At 38.0% G+C, this 19,660-nt stretch overlaps 3 protein-coding genes across 5 annotated transcripts; all 3 read right to left on the minus strand.

Moving 5' to 3' along the window:
- Nucleotides 1-505: 505 nt before the first annotated feature.
- On the minus strand, nt 506-1,736 carry LOC131327239 (TMV resistance protein N-like). Its single transcript, XM_058360295.1, has one exon. It carries the CDS (start codon nt 1,214-1,216, stop codon nt 653-655), a length of 564 nt encoding a protein of 187 aa, XP_058216278.1. The 5' UTR covers nt 1,217-1,736; the 3' UTR covers nt 506-652.
- Nucleotides 1,737-2,765: 1,029 nt separating this feature from the next.
- LOC131327234 (disease resistance protein RPV1-like) lies at nt 2,766-7,937 on the minus strand. 3 transcript variants are annotated; one of them, XM_058360286.1, is made up of 6 exons: nt 7,580-7,937; nt 6,730-7,182; nt 5,422-6,523; nt 4,873-5,310; nt 3,865-4,773; nt 2,766-3,748 (listed from the first exon to the last, which is right to left on the minus strand). In XM_058360286.1, the coding sequence occupies exons 2-6, from the start codon at nt 6,972-6,974 to the stop codon at nt 3,071-3,073; spliced, it is 3,372 nt and encodes a 1,123-aa protein (XP_058216269.1). In that variant the 5' UTR covers nt 6,975-7,182; nt 7,580-7,937; the 3' UTR covers nt 2,766-3,070. The 3 variants fall into 3 exon arrangements, with proteins under 3 accessions (XP_058216269.1, XP_058216268.1, XP_058216267.1); XM_058360285.1 differs by having other exon boundaries at nt 6,730-7,311; nt 7,580-7,936; XM_058360284.1 differs by having other exon boundaries at nt 6,730-7,936.
- Nucleotides 7,938-12,123: 4,186 nt separating this feature from the next.
- LOC131327240 (exocyst complex component SEC6-like) lies at nt 12,124-18,831 on the minus strand. Its single transcript, XM_058360296.1, has 8 exons — nt 18,781-18,831; nt 14,937-15,030; nt 14,770-14,856; nt 13,469-13,513; nt 13,201-13,279; nt 12,558-12,669; nt 12,344-12,431; nt 12,124-12,246 (listed from the first exon to the last, which is right to left on the minus strand). Exons 2-8 carry the CDS (start codon nt 14,937-14,939, stop codon nt 12,139-12,141), a joined length of 522 nt encoding a protein of 173 aa, XP_058216279.1. The 5' UTR covers nt 14,940-15,030; nt 18,781-18,831; the 3' UTR covers nt 12,124-12,138.
- Between the last annotated feature and the right edge of the window lie 829 nt (nt 18,832-19,660).

Genomic DNA, 19,660 nt, shown 5'->3' on the forward strand with positions numbered 1-19,660 from the left:
CTTAACCACACCTTCACCATCTTCTACAGTTCCAAAGAAATATGGGCCATGGCTCCAAACCAAGCCCTTCGTCCTATTACTAATGACGGTATGTGGTTTACAAAGTTTTGGATGATCAAAGTTCTCATAAACTGAACACAAATTCAAGCCTCGGATCCTCGAATTAAGATACAAAGGCACAATAAAAGCAGTTGAGGATCCTAGATTCTTAAAATTGAACCCCAGTGGAACCTTGCTACCAGGAAAATAAGCACAAATTATATGTGTTTCATAATATACCTCTGTCACGAAAGGAAAATCTAAGCATCACACACACATAGATAGAGAGAGCACCTGGAGGGTAAACCTCCTTTGTTGCATGCCACCATGACGTTAGCTTTACAGTTAGGTTTCCCAGGGATTGCAAGTCTTAAGCCCAAATTGTTAACAATCTTAGCTTCAACGTTCTCTATGGATTCTAATTTGAATAACCTCAAAGTCCCTGGATTGTTGCATTGTGGATGGATGCATGCTTGGAGGGGGAACCTCCTTCGTTGCATGCCACCCCATGATGTTAGCTTTACAGTTAGGTTTCCCATAGATTTCAAGTTCGACAAGCCCAAATCGTTAACGATCTCAGCTACATTCTTAATGGATTCTAATTTGAGTAAACTCAAAATCTCTTTATGGTTGCATTGTGGATGTTGCATGTGTCCCCATGACAAGTGGTTGTTGGTTGGTGCGAGATTTGAAACGTTAGTTCCTCCAGCAATCTATTACCTCCAAAATAAATATGACCTAGTTGCGGGACCCCATCAAGTTTGCGGAGCCTTGGGCAAGAAAGTATGTATAAGGACTCAAGCTTAGTAAGACCTCTGATAAAAGCTGGGAGGCTACAAAATTGATTAGATGACAGATCTAGTTCCTCCAGTGAGTATAGATTGGAAAGGTCTCTGGGAAATTCATCATCCGATAGATTACATTTCGAAAGGCTTAATTTTACCAAGGACTGTGGTAAAGAAAGCCACGAAATTTTTGAATTTTCTCTTGGCTTCAACTGCCAAGGCCAGATGAAAGATTGCACTGCATTCACCTGCCCATTAGTTGGAAGAGAATGAGTCAAAGCAATTCCATCTGCCTTGAGCACAATTAAAGACTCCATATATTCCATGTTTTTCTGCAATCCATTGAGATTCGAGCAACCAGAGATAACAAGCGTTTCCAAATGTTTTAGCATATAAATGCTTCTCGGAAGATTTCTCAAATTTTTGCAGTCTTCCAAATTTAACAGAACAAGTCTCTCAAGGCGTCCAATGGATTCATGAACCTCAACCAAACTTGTACAACATTTAAGCACTAGCCTCTCAAGATTTGGGAGTTCTAAAAAGTTAGAAGTTTTTGCAAGGTTATATGAATGACTTAGATTGAGGATTTTTAACGACCATAGAAACTGCCAAAGAAAGGGGACAAAAGGTGGGTATCATAGCCTTCATTTCACTTTCCAAAGAAATTTGAATGGAAGAAAAAAAGTAGTAACATACCATGGTTCCTTCCCATACATATTTTAAGCGGTTATATTGCATGTCAAGAGCAACCATGCTCTCCAAGGGGAAATCACCAGGTATGGACTTAAGTGGGAATCCACGCCAGCACAACTATCTTAATCTTTTGGGAAACTTCTTATAGGGCCCACTAATATGTACACGATTGAGCTGAAAAAGTTTTAGTTTGTTCATCCTTGCAAATGCATCAGCTTCCAAAGCACTAAATTTGAATTTTCTAGATCTGTGGGTCCGAGGTTGGAGGAGAAGATATTGAAACCATATCTTTTAAGCGAATCACCCAAATTTGACAATAAGGACTTCCTAAGGAACTCTTCATAGCGGCGTTTTCTATTGTATGAGAAACCGTACAAGCATATGCTTCCTCTTTCAACAGACACACATCGAGTCTGAGGCCTTCTATCTCGCTTGTGCCCTAACATAAGAATGAGAAGACAAAAAAAGGAAAGGGAGCATAAGCATGAACAATGATTAGTGAATAACATATATCTGATATCCCTACACAAATTCATACAAAAATACATAAATATCAAAGTATAATTCTTACAATGTTTTCTCTCAAAACATTAAATTAATGTGTCCTTGTGATTCCAAAGGATGCTACGTTTGCCTGGATCCTTTGGTGACTCTTGATGAACAATTTATATACCCATTTGTTGAACCAAAGGATCCTTCGTCCTATGAAGCGTGAACTTGGTCTTAGTATGGAAGAGTGCTTAAGGATTGTCCACATTTAGATTTCATTATTGAGTGGGATAAAATTGTGAAAGCTGAACTTGATGTGGATATATTTTACTAGGGCTGAGACAGAGTTTTATGCGATGGAACGAGATTGAATTGTTGAAGAGGAAGAAGCACTTTATATGAACGAAAGTGATACTTTTGGTTTTGGTGATACAATTTAATATGTAATGTTTGAGTTATGTCTGTATTTTGAGACAGTATGATTTGTAGAACCAACGTAATGTTTAGTGACTGTGGTGTTATATATGATCATCTTTGCTTTCATGAAATGTGTAAGATATGAAATTAAATGTTTGTAGATTGGGTAGATTAATTTAATTTAATTTGTCCATGCAGTTTTTCAATTTCATGCGCTGTCATATTTTCAATTCATTCATGCAGTTTACCAAATCTGATTTTCAGCACCTTATCAAGCTACAAACATGCAGTTTTCAGCAATAAAACGGAGCACGAAATTACAGCAGTAACTAGACGTATCCAGACACTAAAAATGATGATTTTCTTCACTTGATTTAAGCATTACAAAGCCTTTTTCTTCACCTTCAAATACTGCAACACAAGAGCTAGACAAAGACTCACTTTTCACTCTTCTTTCTCTCACGTTTTTTTTTCACCAAGAACAAAGACACTTTTACTTACCAGCCACTAGATATTTCTAGTACTTCTACAACCACTTTTTAACATATTACATACTAAGACACAAAAGATACATAAAATTACAAAAGAGCAACCAAAAAATAAGACAAGGAAAATACCTAAATTAGGTTTACATATTTCTAACAAAATCAACACCCATGATCTTGAGAAACATAAAATGGCTTCCGCATCCATAGCCTTGAAGCCAAACATTCCACAGTATAATCATAATCACAAGGAGTGGAAGGGATCCAAGGTGGAGGGTACAGATGCTCACAATACTTGCAATCAACAAGATGACAGCCGAGTTGGTACAATTTTGTCCCCGGCTGATTTGAAGAAACAATTCCTGGAACGATATTTCCAAATTGATGGAGTTGGTGGGGTATATTATCTCCGTAGGCTGATTGGGAGCTCATCTCTTTTGGTTCCTCTTCATACAGAAGGCGGACTCCTACCTCCTTTACATGCACAAATTCACCTCCAGACATTGAAATACTGACTTCATCTCCGCCTTCCAAACGATTTCCAAAATTCCAATAACTTAACCACATTGTATCTTCATCATCTTCCGCAGTTCCAATAACAAATGGGCGATGGCTCCAAACCAATCCCTTCATCCTATTACTTATGACAGCATGTGGTTCATAACGTCTCGGATCACCAGAGTGCTCATAAATGGAACACAAGTTCAAGCCTCGGATCCTCGAATTAAGATATGAAGGCACAATAAAATCAATTGAGGATCCTTGACTCTTAAAATTGAACCAGGGTGGAACCTTGCTATCAGGAATATAAGCACAGATTATATGTGTTTCATAACATACCTGTGTCACAGAAAGAAAATCTAAGCATCACACACACACACAGTGAGAGAGAGAGAGAGAGAGAGAGAGAGAGAAAGAGAGAGAGAGAGAGAGAGAGAGAGAGAGAGAGAGTGCACCTGGAGGGGAAATCTCCTTTCTTGCATGTCAAACCATGACGTTAGCTTTACAGTTAAATTTCCCGTGGAATATTGTAAGTTCGACAAGCCCAAATTTTTAACAATCTCAGCTTCAACGTTTTCTATGGATTCTAATTTGAATAAGCTCAAAGTCTCTGGATGGTGGCATGCATCCAAATAACAAATGGTTGTTGGACGGTGAGAGATTTGGAACGTTACTTCCTTCAGCAATCTATTAGCTACACAACGCAAATGATGTAGTTGCGGGACCCCATCAAGTTTGCGGAGCTTTGGGCAATGATTTATGTAAAAGTACTCTAACTTAGTAAGACCTCTGATGAAATCTGGGAGGCTACAAAATTGATTATACGACAGATCTAGTTTCTTCAGTGAGCATAGGTTGCTAAGGCCTCTAGGAAAAGAATCCTCCGAAAGATTACATTTCACTAGACTTAATTCTACCAAGGAACTTGGTAAAGAAGGCCATGAAATCTCTGAACTTTTTCTTGGCTTCAACAGCCATGGCCAGATGAAAGATTGCATTGCGTTCACTAGCCCATTTGTAGGGACTGATTGATTTAAAGCAATTCCATCTGCCACGAGCACAGTTAGAGACTCCATATTTCCCATGTTTGTCGGCAATTCGTTGAGATTTGAGCAACCGGAGATGACAAGCGTTTCCAAATGTTTTAGCTTACAAATGCTTCTCGGAAGATTCCTCAAATTTTTGCAGTCTTCCAAATTTAACAAAACAAGTCTCTCAAGGCTTCCAATGGATTCATGAACCTCGACCAAACTTGCACAATTTTTAAGCATCAGCCTCTCAAGATTGGGGAGTTCTGAAAAGTCGGGAGTTTTTGCAAGGTCACGTGAATGACTTAGATTGAGGATTTTTAACAACCATAGGAACTGCAAAAGAAGGGGGAAAAGTGGGTATCAGAGCCTTTAGTATTCTTTTCAATATTCTTTCCAAAGAAACATGAAAGGAAGAAAAAGGTAGTGACATACCTTGGCTCCCTCCCATACATTTTTTAAGCTGCTATATTGCATGTGAAGAGCAACCAAGCACTCCAAAGGGAAATCACTAGGTATGGACTTAAGTTGGAATCCATGCCAGCACAACCATCTTAATCCTTTAGGAAACTTTTTATAGGACCCCCTAATATGTACACCATTGAGCTGCAGAAGTTTTAGTTTGTTCAACCTTGCAAATGCATCAGGCTCCAAAGCCATTGGATTTGAATTTTTTGAATCTGTGGGTTCGAGGTAAGAGGAAAAGATACTGAAACCATATCTTTTAAGCGAACCACCCAAATTTGACAATAAGGGCTTCCCAAGGAACTCTTCATAGCGACGTTTTCTATTTTCACCAAAGACCGTACAAGCATACGCTTCCTCTTTCAATAGACACATATCGAGTTTGAGGCCTTCTATTTTGCTTGTGCCCTAAAATAAGAATGAGAAAAAAGGGAAAGGAGCATAAGCAGCAGGAACAATGATTAGTGAACCTACACAAATTCTTACAAAAACTTGTGAAGGGCGAAGTATAATTCTTACTGTGTTTTCTCTCAAAACATTAAATGCGTCCTTGTGATTCCAGAGGATGCTACGTTTGCCTGGCTCATTTGGCGACTCTTGACGAACAATTTCTCTTCCCATTTCTTGAACCAAGTGATGCATTACTAGTGTACTACTTTCGTCAATCGATATTAGACATCTCTCCATGAGGTTTTGAATCCCAACCAATGTGTAGAATTCACATCCGTTTAAAATTGTAACTATAGAATCCTTATCGCTTCCAACAAAAAAGCAAGCAAGATTGAGGAATAGACGTTTATCGTGGTCATCTTGTAACGAGTCATAACTTATTCGGAGTTTTTCAAGGATTTGACTGTCGGGAATCGCTTTCAATTTTTCCAATTGACTTTTCCATACGTTTAAGCAACTCCCTGATAGAGAAGATCCTAGAACTTTAATCGCCAATGGAATCCCTCCACAATACCTTACCACCCTTTCTGAGATCTCTCCATATCCATTGTTGGGACAACATTTTCCAAAGGCATGCCAGCTAAAAAGCTCCAAGGATTCCTCGTCACTCAGATTTTCAAGCCTATGCACCTTATAGAATTCATAAACCCCTAGCAACCGCTCACGCCGGGTGGTTATGATGATTTTACTTCCTGGAAAAAGCCAACCTCGCATTCCAAGTAGTGCATCTAATTGGTCAAGTTTATCCACATCATCAAGAACTACAAAAACTTTTTTGCCACATATGGCATCTTTAATCATAGTAGCTCCTTCAGCAACACTATTGAGTTTTACATTTCTTGTCTTACAAATGTCTGTAAGAAACTGTCTTTGTAAACGAAGCAAACCATCTTGTTGTTGTGAAATTTCTCTTATATCTGCAATAAAACTACTACCTTCAAATCTTGAGAAGTTCAAATTGTACAAAAGTATTGCAATGGTTGTCTTGCCTATTCCACCCATTCCACAAATTGCAACTATGCCAACATTACTTGGCCCATCTTCTAACCAAAGCTGAATATCTTTTACTCGTGAATGTATTCCAACCAAGTGGGGGGCAATGTTCAAGGTCATGCGACATAGCTTGTCTCCAACCACTTTTATAATTTTTTTGATAAACCTTGCCTCGTATCTGAAAATTGCAAGGAGGATGGGACAACAAAGACAATAAGAATACACAATTGTACAGCACAAACCAAGAATTAAACATTTCAAAGCAATAATTAACAAATAAATAAATGAGCACGTTATTGGCACAACTACGATAATGGGATGAGTATGATCTGAAAAGCAACACAAGTTATGGCTAGCTAATGAAGCAAGTTACGAGGAAATTACCCATCAATTTGATTTTGTAAATTCATCCCGACCACATCTGCAACTTCTCTAAGCGCAGCCCTCCATGTTACTATCTTATCCTTCAATTTCTCTTTCGCCAGTTCACTCATTTCTGATTTGAGCTTCTCTTCATGCCTCATAAATGCTTCTTCAAAACTGCCGATTTGCTTCCTCACTTCAGACGGATCCACATCATAGAAGACAGGTAGAACTATGTGTCCGGAAGCCCTGCGTTTGAGGATCATCACAAGCTCTTCAAGGCACCAAGTTGACAAGGCATAGTTCTTGGAGAAGACGATTATCGAAATCCTCGACTCTCGAATTGCTTTCAAAAGTTCAGACTTGATATCTTCTCCTTTTTCTAAGCCATCGTCGTCTCTGAAGGTGTGAAATCCGGCTTGGCCCAAAGCTGTGTAGAGGTGATCGGTAAAAGTCTTGCGAGTGTCCTCGCCCCTGAAGCTCAAGAACACATGATAACTACATGGAAAAACCGAAGAAGAGGCTTCTTGGAATTTCATAGGAGACATTGTACAAAGCCCAAGAAAAGACTAAGGAGTGAAGCCCCAAGAGAGCACTGCTTATCTGTCAAGACTCCAAACGCAATTCAATTTGTATTTAAGAAGAGATGCCAGCTTAGCCAATGAGAGAACTGAAATCCAGTCAAGAAAAGCAAAAGCTAGTGGAAGAACCGCATTCTCTAAAGATCTATTTATGGTTTTTCCGCGAAGCTAGAAGCAAACACACATGGAGTATATCTATAATATATATGCATCAATATACAATAATACAAATGGAGTATATCTATTATGTATACATATATAGGCATCAATATATACAGATATCTACATACAGCTAGAGCCCGTTGGAGGTGTCGTGGACACTGTACCGGCGCCCAAGATCGAGATCGCCGGAGCTTTCGATGAAAGAGATCGCCACTTCAAACCCAGAGAGTGAAATCAATCCTTGCTTAAAATCGAAGAGAGCCCAGAAGACAAAAGACTGATCCAGAGGAGACTTTGAAGAGGTAAATGGCTTGGGTGTTCATGTGATCACCATTAATTGATAGCTCAATGTACAGCCGCCTCTGGCACACAGACTTCCTTCAAAGCAAATGGGTTAGGCTGAGAGACTTGGAATAATTTTGTAGCTACAATGGAATTTTATGATTGACTTGCGTGACTTGGCACACAGTACTACTGTACGTGGAAATGCGTTTTGTAATGCTACTCACACAACCGTCCAAACACAATTTTTCACATACATGTGGGTTCACACATTATTATGTATGGGCCCCACATGTATGTGAATTGTTGTGTTTGGATTGTTGTGTAAGTAGCATTGTTCATTAGTATGGCAATTTGCTAGTGTGTAATCAAATGCTCCTAAAATACTACTCCCTCCGTCCCTTTTTAAATGTCATATTTCGTAACTCCAACTTATTAAAAAAACATCATCATTATACCTTTCACATCAAGTTTTTCCTCCACTTTCCCTTCTTACCCATCATCATTACACTTTTTACTTACTAACTTTTCAAAATGGAATCTACTTTTAGGGACAAAATAGACAATGTACCAATTTTTACCCACTAACTTTACCAAATGGACACTTATTAAGGGACAGCCCAAAATGGAATACTGGACTATAATAAAGGGACGGAGGGAGTAGCATTCACACGGCCGGTTATCTACCATTCTCACTTGAACATGACATCTTCCAACCACCAATATTTTTCATTTTTCTTTCTTCTTTTCTTTATTACTCACTTTAATTTGTCCCTTTTCTAGAGTTAAATATTTTATTTTAGATTGTCACTTAATAAGTGTTCATTTTGTAAAGTTCGTAGATAAAAATTCGTAGATTTTTCATTTTGTCCTTAAAAGTAAATTTTATTTTGAAAAGTTAGTGAGTAAAAATATAATTATGATGTCTCTATAAAGGGTAAGAAGAAAAAATTTTAACTTTTAGAGTATAATGATGATGCCTCCATAAAAAATTGAATTTACGAAACGTACTCATAAAAAAAGGACGGAGAGATCTTTTTTGGCTATGGATGGACAGGCTGTTTTTGGCTATGGATGAAAGTTAGTGTTCATTCATTAAACTTTAAACTTTGGTTTTGAAACTTTAGTGAATACTCAATAAGTTCTAAAAGTGTGTTCTGTATGGTTTAAATAAAAAAAACTCTGTAGGTCTGACAGAAACGTTAGTGAACATGCATGAGGTTATATCTGGTGAACATTCACTAACTTTTTGGGAAAAGTGTGCTCTGCCTTTTTTTAAAAAAATTAAATGAATTTGTAAATATGTATCAATTCGATTATATATTTAGCTAGCTTTCGTATGCACAGATAGGGGGGATGAAGTAGATCTAGTTTGTTGCCGTGAAACCAGATGCGATCAACAGCGGCGGTAAAACAGTAAGCTGACCGAAAAAGTGACGTTCAACACTGTCGGTGGTGGGAAGCAGTGACGTCGATGGAGGAAGGCGGTGGCTTGGCTCACGCTTGTGGGCATTTATGTCCACAAAAAGTTTCTTAGGTCCTTCCGCTTCTACCTTTTAAAAACTGGAGGATCTTTGCTCAAAACAAATTCTCCTCTGTCCTTGTACTCCGTCAAAACCTTTTTGAGGTATTTTCAGCCAATTTTCCCTTCGTGGTTTTGTTTTTCTTATTTTCTAACTAAATAAAATGACTCAATCCCTACCGGTGCAATTTATGACACCCATATCTCTACTCGTCTGATCAATGTCAAAGCAAGAATGTACATTGATCAGACTTTCTGAACCACTTCATTGAAGTACTTTTATTCAAGAAAAATACGTGATCTAACCATTTTCACAAAAGTCTTTTATACCTGTGTGTTCGTCCTGATCTCCCTAGGAATATTCTTTGGGCACCCAATTCCCTCACCTAACGAATTAGAGCTCCTAACGTGTATCGGCTAAAGGGATCAATACCAAGAAGAAAGGGACAAAAATAATTAATTACTATGCTAGGAGTGGGTATTGAGAAAATTAATAATGGGGTGCAAACACAAATTTACCTCATCCCTAATCTATATCATTAAAGTATCACTAACGCATGCCCGTGCCTCACGGCTCGAACAATCACACCTCAAATAAATACTGAACTCGCATGCAATATACGGCTCGAACAATCAGTACACACAAATAAATATTAAACTCGTGTGCAATATATCAACCCACTATCCACTGTACAACAAATTCAATTATGCGAAAAACATTAACTCATCATATCGATTGACATGGTTAACTTGAATCAGCAAATGAAGAACAAATAATTTGTCAATCCCTAACTTTTGCATACACAAACTCAAATGCATATAAGAGAGACCGTTAAATGGGGACAAAGGGAGTAATAGCTGCACACTTCTGAACAGTTCATTTCTACCAACATCACAAATATATAAATCCAACTATAATAACTGTTATTTGTATCTCTTTCAAAAATTAATAAAATTTCTCTTGCCGAGCAAAAAAACTATAATAACTATTCACATAGTAACCACAACAATGTTCAAATTTGTATGCATGGCAGCATTGGTACCACAATCTACCTCGAGTTGCCAAATAAAACCAAACTGTGGAAAAAGGAAGTCAACTTAAAATAAAAATGCAAAAGAAAGCAGGAAAAAAAAAAGGACTATAAAGCAATATGCAAACTATTGCGGGTTTCACTCCTTACTCAGATTTTTGTGGTGGTGTTTGTGAACTTTCTGGTAAAGAAAGACAGAGCAAGCTTTAAAAAAAAAAAAAAAAAAAGACGGCTCAAAGTTAAGTATTTTGGTGGCATTATTTACGAATTTTTGAGGTGTTAATTTATAAATTTTTATGGTGTGATTTATGAATTATGTTTGGGCTAACATAATTTATTTGGTGTTCAATTACAAATTTTTGTGACTCAAATTTGTAACTCAAAACAAGAAGTGCTATACCGTACATAAAAAATCGGAGCGTTAAAGCCTTGTAGTAATGGGATAGCTATTTTCAAAAGGCATGTGGAAAAAGAGCTCTAGTGACTTTTGAAGCTAAGACTAATATCTACTACACCTCTTTCTTTTCCATCATCATGAGTTGAGTTTTGTTCACCCTCTTAAGTTATCTTCTTTTACGAAAGATGAACAAAATTGCACTCCATCATCATTGAGGAATCTAGCACCATCCAAACTATGCAAAGTTGACCAAGTCAAGTCTTAGCAATTTTTTTTTCCCAGATTTGTACGCACAATTTTGGTTTGGAAATTCTACTTCAATTTCGAATAGCGTTATTCTGATATTCGGCTTTAATTTTGAATCGCATTGATTTCAACGGTTTATGCTTTAACTATTCGCAACTGATGTATTGCATTGTTCATTGTCTTTAGGTAATTTTACGCAAATTTTGGTGATAACTTATTACTTTTAAATTCCACAGGACAGTCAAGGCAAATGATTAATCTAAAAAATTTAATTCAAATCTGATAACAAATTCAAGGACAATGATACACCCACCGCCACTCACCCACCGCACGCGCACCGGGCCCACTCCGGCCACTGGAAGGCCGATCCGAGCCGTCCAAAAATTCTAAAAAAAAAAAAATGGACCCGAGGCAAGAATCAACGGCATCCGACATGTGTATGTGCTCGATCCGAATTTCCAAAAATCAGATGATCCGAGCCGTTAACAAATGGAAGTTCGGATCGAGCACTTACCCACGTCGGATGCCGTTAATTTTTGCATAGGCCCACTCAATTTTTTTTTAGAATTTTTGGACGGTTCGGATCGGCCGTCCGGTGGCCGGAATGGGCCCAACGCGCATGCGGTGGGTGAGTGGCGGTGGGGGTATCATTACCGAAATTGAAAACACGACCAGAAAAACACTGACAATATTAAATAAATAAATACTCCAAGCACACCCTGAGTTTACATACAAATCAAGAAATAATACTTATCGATATCCGTTGGAGCTGATTTTTTCCAATGCCCCATAAAATATTATTCTAAAATTTATGGACATTTTTCTGTATTTTTTTGGAATCCAGAATGAGCTCCACAAAAGATGTAATGGATGGTGTAGTGGATGGATGGTAGTGTATGCCACTACACCATCCACTAAATTTTTTGTATGGCCCACCTCGGGTCCCAAAAAAATACAGAAAAATGTTCAAAAATTTTAAAATAATATATTATAGGGCCCTGTAAAAAATCAGCTCCAACAAATATCGGTAAGTATTATTTCTTGATTTGTAGGGACGCCCCTACAAATCAAGAAATAATATTTACCGATATTTTGTCGGAGCTGATTTTTAACAAGGCCCCATAATATATTATTTTAAAATTTTTGAACATTTTTGCGCCCCTACAAATCAAGAAATAATACTTACCGGTATTAGAACGTTACCAGCGTTCAAAGGACAGAACTTACAGAAACAGTTATGTACTCCCTGAAAAAATCCATGATAACTTCTTCATCCAGTCTCATTCGTTCAATAGTTTCTTCCTTGATGTAATTTTTCTACAATAACATGCATTATTTAATACTAAACTTCTCAAAAGGAAAAGGCTGTTAGTAGAGAATACACGCTTAGAGGATAGTATCAAATAAACGAAACCTGTGTAAGCAGATGATCAACATAAATAACTACAGTTTCTTCCAGACAAGATTCATCAAATCTCCTGAATGATCTTTCTTCAATGTACCTGAATAAAAAAAACAGAAACAATTGCAAATAAACTTTTGTTTGTGGAGCAACATATAGAACAAGGAATTCTGGCATATCCGTACGTCAGACAGTATTCTATGAATATTTAAGAAGATAAACTCACATTTTAATCTCTATAAAATAATCACGAAATGTTTCAACCACGTACTCCGTAACCTGTGCTTCACACCATTCTGGGAGATACACGTACTCCGTAACCTGTGCTTCACACCATTCTGGGAGATACGGCAGATAAAATCCAACTCAGATACAACATAACTTCTGTGTTATGGTGGTGGAGAATAACACTTCAGAACCACAAAATTGAATTTCTATTGTAACTGGAAGCCATGCAACTACAAAATTAAAAATCGATTGCCTACCACCAGCCCACCAACCGCTATGTTGATCTTAAATAGGTGTTAACATGTAGTATATACAACGCACAAATTACAAGAATGGGAATTAAGCCTTTCGAAAATGGCCATAATTCCAGGGTCAATGGGCCATCAAGAAGCCCTCAGCCTAGGTTGGTGACCTCCATTGCACTTAAGAGGGTGCCCACATAAGGTCAGCCCAAGAGGCTGAGCCTACGTCATCATTAAATCAGTTTATACAATGACCATGAGAATGCAACACACCACGATGTGTTTGGCTGATTCCAATAACTTGAAGATGTAATATTTGAGAACTTGAGAGAAAAAAGTGTAGTGGTAATATTTATTTATTGCATAAGAGAGAAATGTAGAGTGTTGATGTTTATTTACCTTTGTGATAAAGCTTGACGAGTAATTCCTGAACTCCTGGATCTTCAAAGATAACACTAACAGTTTGATGCACAGTTTCCTACCATCAAGGACATTGACTAGATCATTTTGTAGGTTCAGCATTGCCATCAAAGAGATGGGAGTGAAAGCAAGAACATAATCTAGTGCACAAAATTAGCTGGTTACAGAATAGAGTACTAGAAAACAAAGCAATAGCATGCACCATGCAGCATTGTCTGAACATTGAAGGGTGTAAAATTCAACTTACCTTTGCAACTTCTAGGAAACCTTTGCAAGTGTCTTCAAAAATAATCTGGGGATAAATAAATAAATCAATTCCAAAACAGAGCAAACCAGGATCCACACTATTCAATGCCTAATTTCCTAAAACCTAAAAACGACGCTCCAAAGACAGACAAGTGTGTGTCATTCCGTCACATCTCCAATGCTCTTTTTCGTGTCCATAACTATGAAATAAGAATTCTCAAGTCCGACACATGTCCAACAATCTTTTTGCGTGTCGACACTTTTTAGGCATCTATGACTAAAAAATTGGCGTGTAATTGACGCTTCTTAATAACCAGCTACCGTGTAATCATAAAAATTTTGAACTTTGACATCACAATCTACTACAAATTGGACATACTTAAAGTTCACTCAAATTTTGTAGAGAAATGAAAATTTTACCTTCAAAAAATATTAGGAAGATGATTTTGCATTTCCAAGCCGTGTCCACGAGCTTCATTTTTTAAGATTTTCTTGAGTACCATTTCCAAGCCGTGTCCATGCACTTCATTTTTTTAAGATTTTCTTGAGTACCATGTCCATCAAGAATTTTTCTAAAACATGTCCGTGTCCTACTGTTTTAGAAAAATAGTGTATCGGCGTGTCCGTGTGGTGTCGTATTCGAGTCTCGAGTCCATATCTATGCTTCTTAGCCTAAAACTAATAACATACTATGTCAAATTAAATTGGTGAAGAGAAAGTAAAAGACTCCATATTTGTGCTCTTATAACACCCTTAGATTTCTCCTTTCTTTGTGGGAAATCTCAAACCCATTTCATAGACCCCGTTAAATTGCACACAGAGAAAACAAAAGGTAAGTTCTATAGCTAATGAAAAATCAATAATACAACCCAAATGATGGGGTTATATACGGCCACTCTAATAATACCCAAAGCACTAAACTACCCCAATATAACTGATTAAAGAAATAGAATAGGAAAACTGCGTTCACAGGCCCATAATATAAGTATTTGATTTTGAAGAAAGAAAGACAAAGTTGCCTTGCGGGAGAGATACGCAACGCATGTCCAGCCCGCAAGATCCAATCATTTTGTCAGTTCTTAGAGAAGTGAAATCCTAAACACAAACTCTTGCTCATTTTCATGCCAACACTACGAACACAAGTTCTCCTTCATTAATGCATGAATTATCTTAAGAAGTACATCAGAAACAAGAAGGAAGGTGGAGAGAAGGCCCAGCAATGTTCTAGCAAGAGATAAAGGAAGAGAATGCGAGATGCAGCAAACCAATGTCACAAAAATATGACTTTTAAGATGAAATCACCTGTTCAGCATAGCTCTGTGGAAGAGCTTCGAGAGTGCTGTTACTCAACTCCATGGCAAGATCATAGCAGCGGAAATTGTTGTTAATCTGTTGACGTGTGATGTTACTAGTGAACTATAGCAGGACCGTAACTCGAAAAAAAGAACAAAACATATGAGCATGCATACCATTGCACACAAGGGCTCTAGACCTATTTAGACCTATTTCAGAGGCTGGTTCTTCAAGTCTCTTCCTTTCAGCTGCTTGAAAATCAATCATCACCTAAAGATATGCCATATTGAACAGATGGCATGTGTTTTTAACTGCAGGTAGATATGAAAAGTGGCATAGCCCATGATAGATATATTAACAGCAACTCGAATTCATGTATGATTTTTTATTCCATATGAAGCACTAGTACGGGTACGGGTACAATATGGTCAATTGATATGACAACCTTATAGAGTACAGCAACAGCTGGAGCACAGCCATTACAAATTTATTTCTATATTGAGAGGAATGTATCACATGTAACATATGCACATAAAATAAAATAAATAGTTAAAAAAACTTGTGTGACCAAGAATCTATTGTGAAAACCATTGCTTAATGCTAAACTTAAGGTACAAAGCAGAGTTTGGAAGTTGTGGGCACACGCCCCTAAAAATTTGTATGAAATCAAGTGCGCCCTTTTTGGAAAAGAGCGGCAAAACGCCTCAATTTCAGAGTCACCACTCGGGTTTTGCGGTAAACCACCCAAGGAACCAAACTTGAAACGTTTCTTACATTTTGATTGGAAAAGGTTTTGGAGACTGGACCGTCGTCACATTTTATATCTGAGGTTCAGGAGCCAAATTACGAGAGGAAAAGGGTTTTAAGGCACCCCTCTCTCCCAATCCGGGGATCGGTCTCTACTCGGGCATTTGTAAAACGTTTGGATTCTCTCTTTATTTATCATTTTTTTAGCCAATCAGGACAGGGGAACAGTTTAAGGGGATTTAAAACTGTAATATGTTGGCAGAATGTGATAAATGGCATGCTTGCTTATTGAGACAGTCAGTATAGGATGAAAACAGACTTCTGTGGGAACTTCAAACAGACTGGAGGACATTGGCCCGGAGTGACGTACGCAGGAAGAAACCAGCATAATACACTGATCAAGTCACTCAATGCTAATCTCACTTGTGTACGCCACTAACAGACATGCGTGCGCTAGTAAGCTCAAGCCCACAGTTCTTATTCTCAACCCTCTAGGCTCTGGAAATGACCAGTGCACACCCAAGACAAACCAAGTAGTTTTATACACAGGAAATATACAGTTATGACCAGATAAAATGGGCTACGAAGCCACAAAAGAATAATACACCCCATAAACAGTGTGGGAAACAAAGCAAAGGCCAATACCTAGTTTGCCGTACAAGGACCAGCCACTGGACTATATTTGACTGGCGCACGCTGGTAGAAGGCTACCGTATGCCAGTTATAACCTCTTGTCCAATGCTTGGCTTTGCACTTTCTGGGTTCTAGACATGTTCAGAAAGACCCCAGAGGGGTTCCACAGCAGCAGAAACGAAGATTGAGAAAGTTAAACTAACAGTTCTAACTATGGAAAGCAGTAAACTGGTTCTTGGCATGCTTCACAGTGATATATGGAACAAAAGACACAAAAATAGTTAGACACTGATCCCCACGCCAGTACTGCACATACAGCCATGATTGGCGTACGCGTAAAATGGACTAGCTTGCGCCAGTTCCAACCAATGTTCTAAAAGTTGCTAGGCATTAGTCGGGCGGTCGGCCACCTTCGAGCGATTAATCAATGCATATTTATTAGGAATCTGTAATTAATCATTAGTCGGACCTAATCGGATAGGCCCTGCCAGCGATTAATCGGCAATTAATCGCCGATTAATTCCTTGTTTTAGAACACTGGTCCTAACCACTACGGGTTTGAAGCCTTGCTAGCTTTCGGGTCAGGACTGGTATTGATTACCAACCTTGATCCTGCCAACCCCCCTCAGGGATCAGAACAGAGAGTTATCAAAAGTGGTATACCTTTGGTTTTTGAGTTTGTAAAGGTGTTTTTGAGCTTTGAACTTGAAGGTTGTTTGATGGTGGATGTGGAATGGAGTAAAGTATGGAAGTGTTTCTTGTCAAGCCTTACAAAGAGAAGAAAGGGATGAACAAGAAGCTTTTGGAGTTGGATATGTAACTTGAACACTTAAAGTTGGTAACCCTTTGAAATGGGAATGCATGGGGGTATATATAGGAGAAAGGTGATGAGAATGGAGAGTGTAACCACCTAAATGGGGCTGGTTGCTTTGGAGTGAAAGTCTCCATGCGTTAAATGCATGAGACAAGGTGATGGGAGTTGGAGAGAGGGGAAAGGAACATCCCCTGTCCGAGATCGCTTCTCAGACAATCAAACAGTGTACTGGGGTGGCCAAAAAGTCTTGCGAACGTGGCCATATAAAGGTGATGGGACTACCTTTGACCTACGTACGCCACCAACAAAACTGCGTACGCCATTCCAAACTTGGTCAACCGGTCAAAGTTGACCAATGACTGACACGTGGCAATGGATAAGCGTACGCCAATTTTCCACCAGCGTATGCAAGTAGGGTTTTGGCTGAGGCTTTTTGGCTCTGGTTTAAAGGGTCCAAAATGGATTTATCCGCTCAAAGCTCAAACACACTAACATTCTCGGGGTGTTCTTGATCTTAGTCATCATCGGGGAATCAAATACCGTAAGTAAACTAATCTTAACAGTCTAAAATAGGGTGTCTACAGAAATTAAACTAAAGAATCTATAGATCAAAATCTTAATCATACAAGCTTTCTAATAGAAGCAAACCTCTCGTCAAGTTAGCTTTTTCTCCATGTAAAATAAAATACTATTATGGATTATATGGATTGGGTATATATTGGGGTACAACAAAACTCTAGAGCAAAATTTTGGGATGTATTTAGTGTACCCGGTAGGCATGTAGAAGTACCATGCAAAGCACCGGTACCCAACACGTTACACGCACTAGTACACCATGGTTTTAGAAGTATTCCTACTAAATACCTGATTCCACAGAACCGGTATCTCCCTAATGGTGTAACTTTTACTCTAGTGAAAATTGAAAATGAGAGGAAAAAAAAAAAACCAAAGGATAGCTACAAAATAACATGAATAAAGCAAACCATAAAAGCTTTGGGTTTCAGTCAACTGCGGGTACCTACATGCCTTTTCACCTTTCTACTCTGTCATATTCAAAAAATATCCCAGGTCAGGTTGCCCCCGCCCCCTCCCCTGCTTGGCACTATCACAATCAGTAATCATATTGTTTTCCTTTACATTTACATGGTCTTCTTTGATCGTGACCAAACCACTATAATCTATCTTCTCAACTTATCCTCAATTAGTGCTTCCCCTATCATTGACAAAGGAGAACATTTCAAAATTCTCTCTCTCCTCATCATACCACACATGCACCTTAACATCCTCATTTGAGCCACACTCATTTTCTTTTATGTGTCGCCTCTAGTTGTCCAGTTCTATCTTGTACAACACTACTGGTGTCATAGTTGTTCTATGGAAAAAACCTCCCAATAGGGTACGTGCTGATTGCATAATACTCTAGAAGCACCTTCACAACAGCATATTTTGATTGCATAATACGTGTTGTTCCTTTACATTTACATGGTCTTCTTTGGTCGTGACCAAACCACTATAGTCTATCTTCTCAACTTATCCTCAATTAGTGCTTCCCATCATTGACAAAGGAGAAAATGTCAAAATTATCTCTTGTTATAATCCATCAACATGTTATAATCCTTTTGCTACTGGCTCAACACAGTATAAAGAGCTACACATTCAGTGCACTTAAGACATAAAAATCAACATACTTGAGATTATACAAAGGCTGGTGATTTGAGAAAGTTCTTCTCCCACAATCTTTATATGACGGAAAAAGAAGACACGAAATGACCAGAAGTACAAGACAGCCTCAGTTTTTAAAAATTATACTGTAAAGCTGAACTTGCCTGAATAATGGCCAAAGCAACTCTGTATAACATGATGTCAGTGCTGATTTCCCGAACAAGTTGCACTTGCTCGCCAAGAATCCTAAACAAATCAACTGCAGCAGGTGTATAAAGCTGTCCATCTGCTGTTTTCTTTGGTGGCTGTACCTTATCGGCCTCGAAGATATTCAAATACCATTTCTAAGAACAGAAAGAGAGGAAAAGTCAAGGAAAAACGTATGTGGTTTGAGCAATGTCATATACTAGTAAATATAGGTACCCTTGTTGTAGCTTGCATTCTTTCAACATACGCGTTCATTAGGGGATCCATTGCACCGCTCTCAGAACAAACTTGAGCTAAGGACTCATCAACACCAAGTCCAATCAGATTATCTTGGTATTGAACCACCCAACCAGTCACCTAATTCGAGTAGACAAGAGAAGTCACAATGAAAGTTCAACTTGAACAAAAAACAAAGAAAAATGGAGCTCCCTACCCCACAAAGTGAGAAACTCATAGGCAAGGTAAGTCTCACTCGATGCCATTAAATTTTCTTACTTCCATTCAAACAAAATTCTTAGTAACAGAAAAAGGAAAAAGAAAAAGTTACAAATTAAATTGTTGATAAACTTCCATGCACGTTTTATCCATAACAAATTACCATAGGTAGTCTGTAGAAATATGTAGATCTACTAAATTAATGATGCAACTAGTGTACTATTACCAATGATACAAATATGGGTACGAAAAACGCATTGAGTTGTAACAACCCTAAATTTTTATAATAAAATTAAATGTTTTAATTGAAATTCTTTCATTTAGATGTTAATTTAGTATTCTTTTAGTAAATGATTCGATTTTTTTATATAATTATTTAAAAGAAAATACTAAAACCCTATT

This window comes from Rhododendron vialii, chromosome 5a (assembly GCF_030253575.1).
Source record: "Rhododendron vialii isolate Sample 1 chromosome 5a, ASM3025357v1".
Lineage (NCBI taxonomy): Eukaryota > Viridiplantae > Streptophyta > Magnoliopsida > Ericales > Ericaceae > Rhododendron > Rhododendron vialii.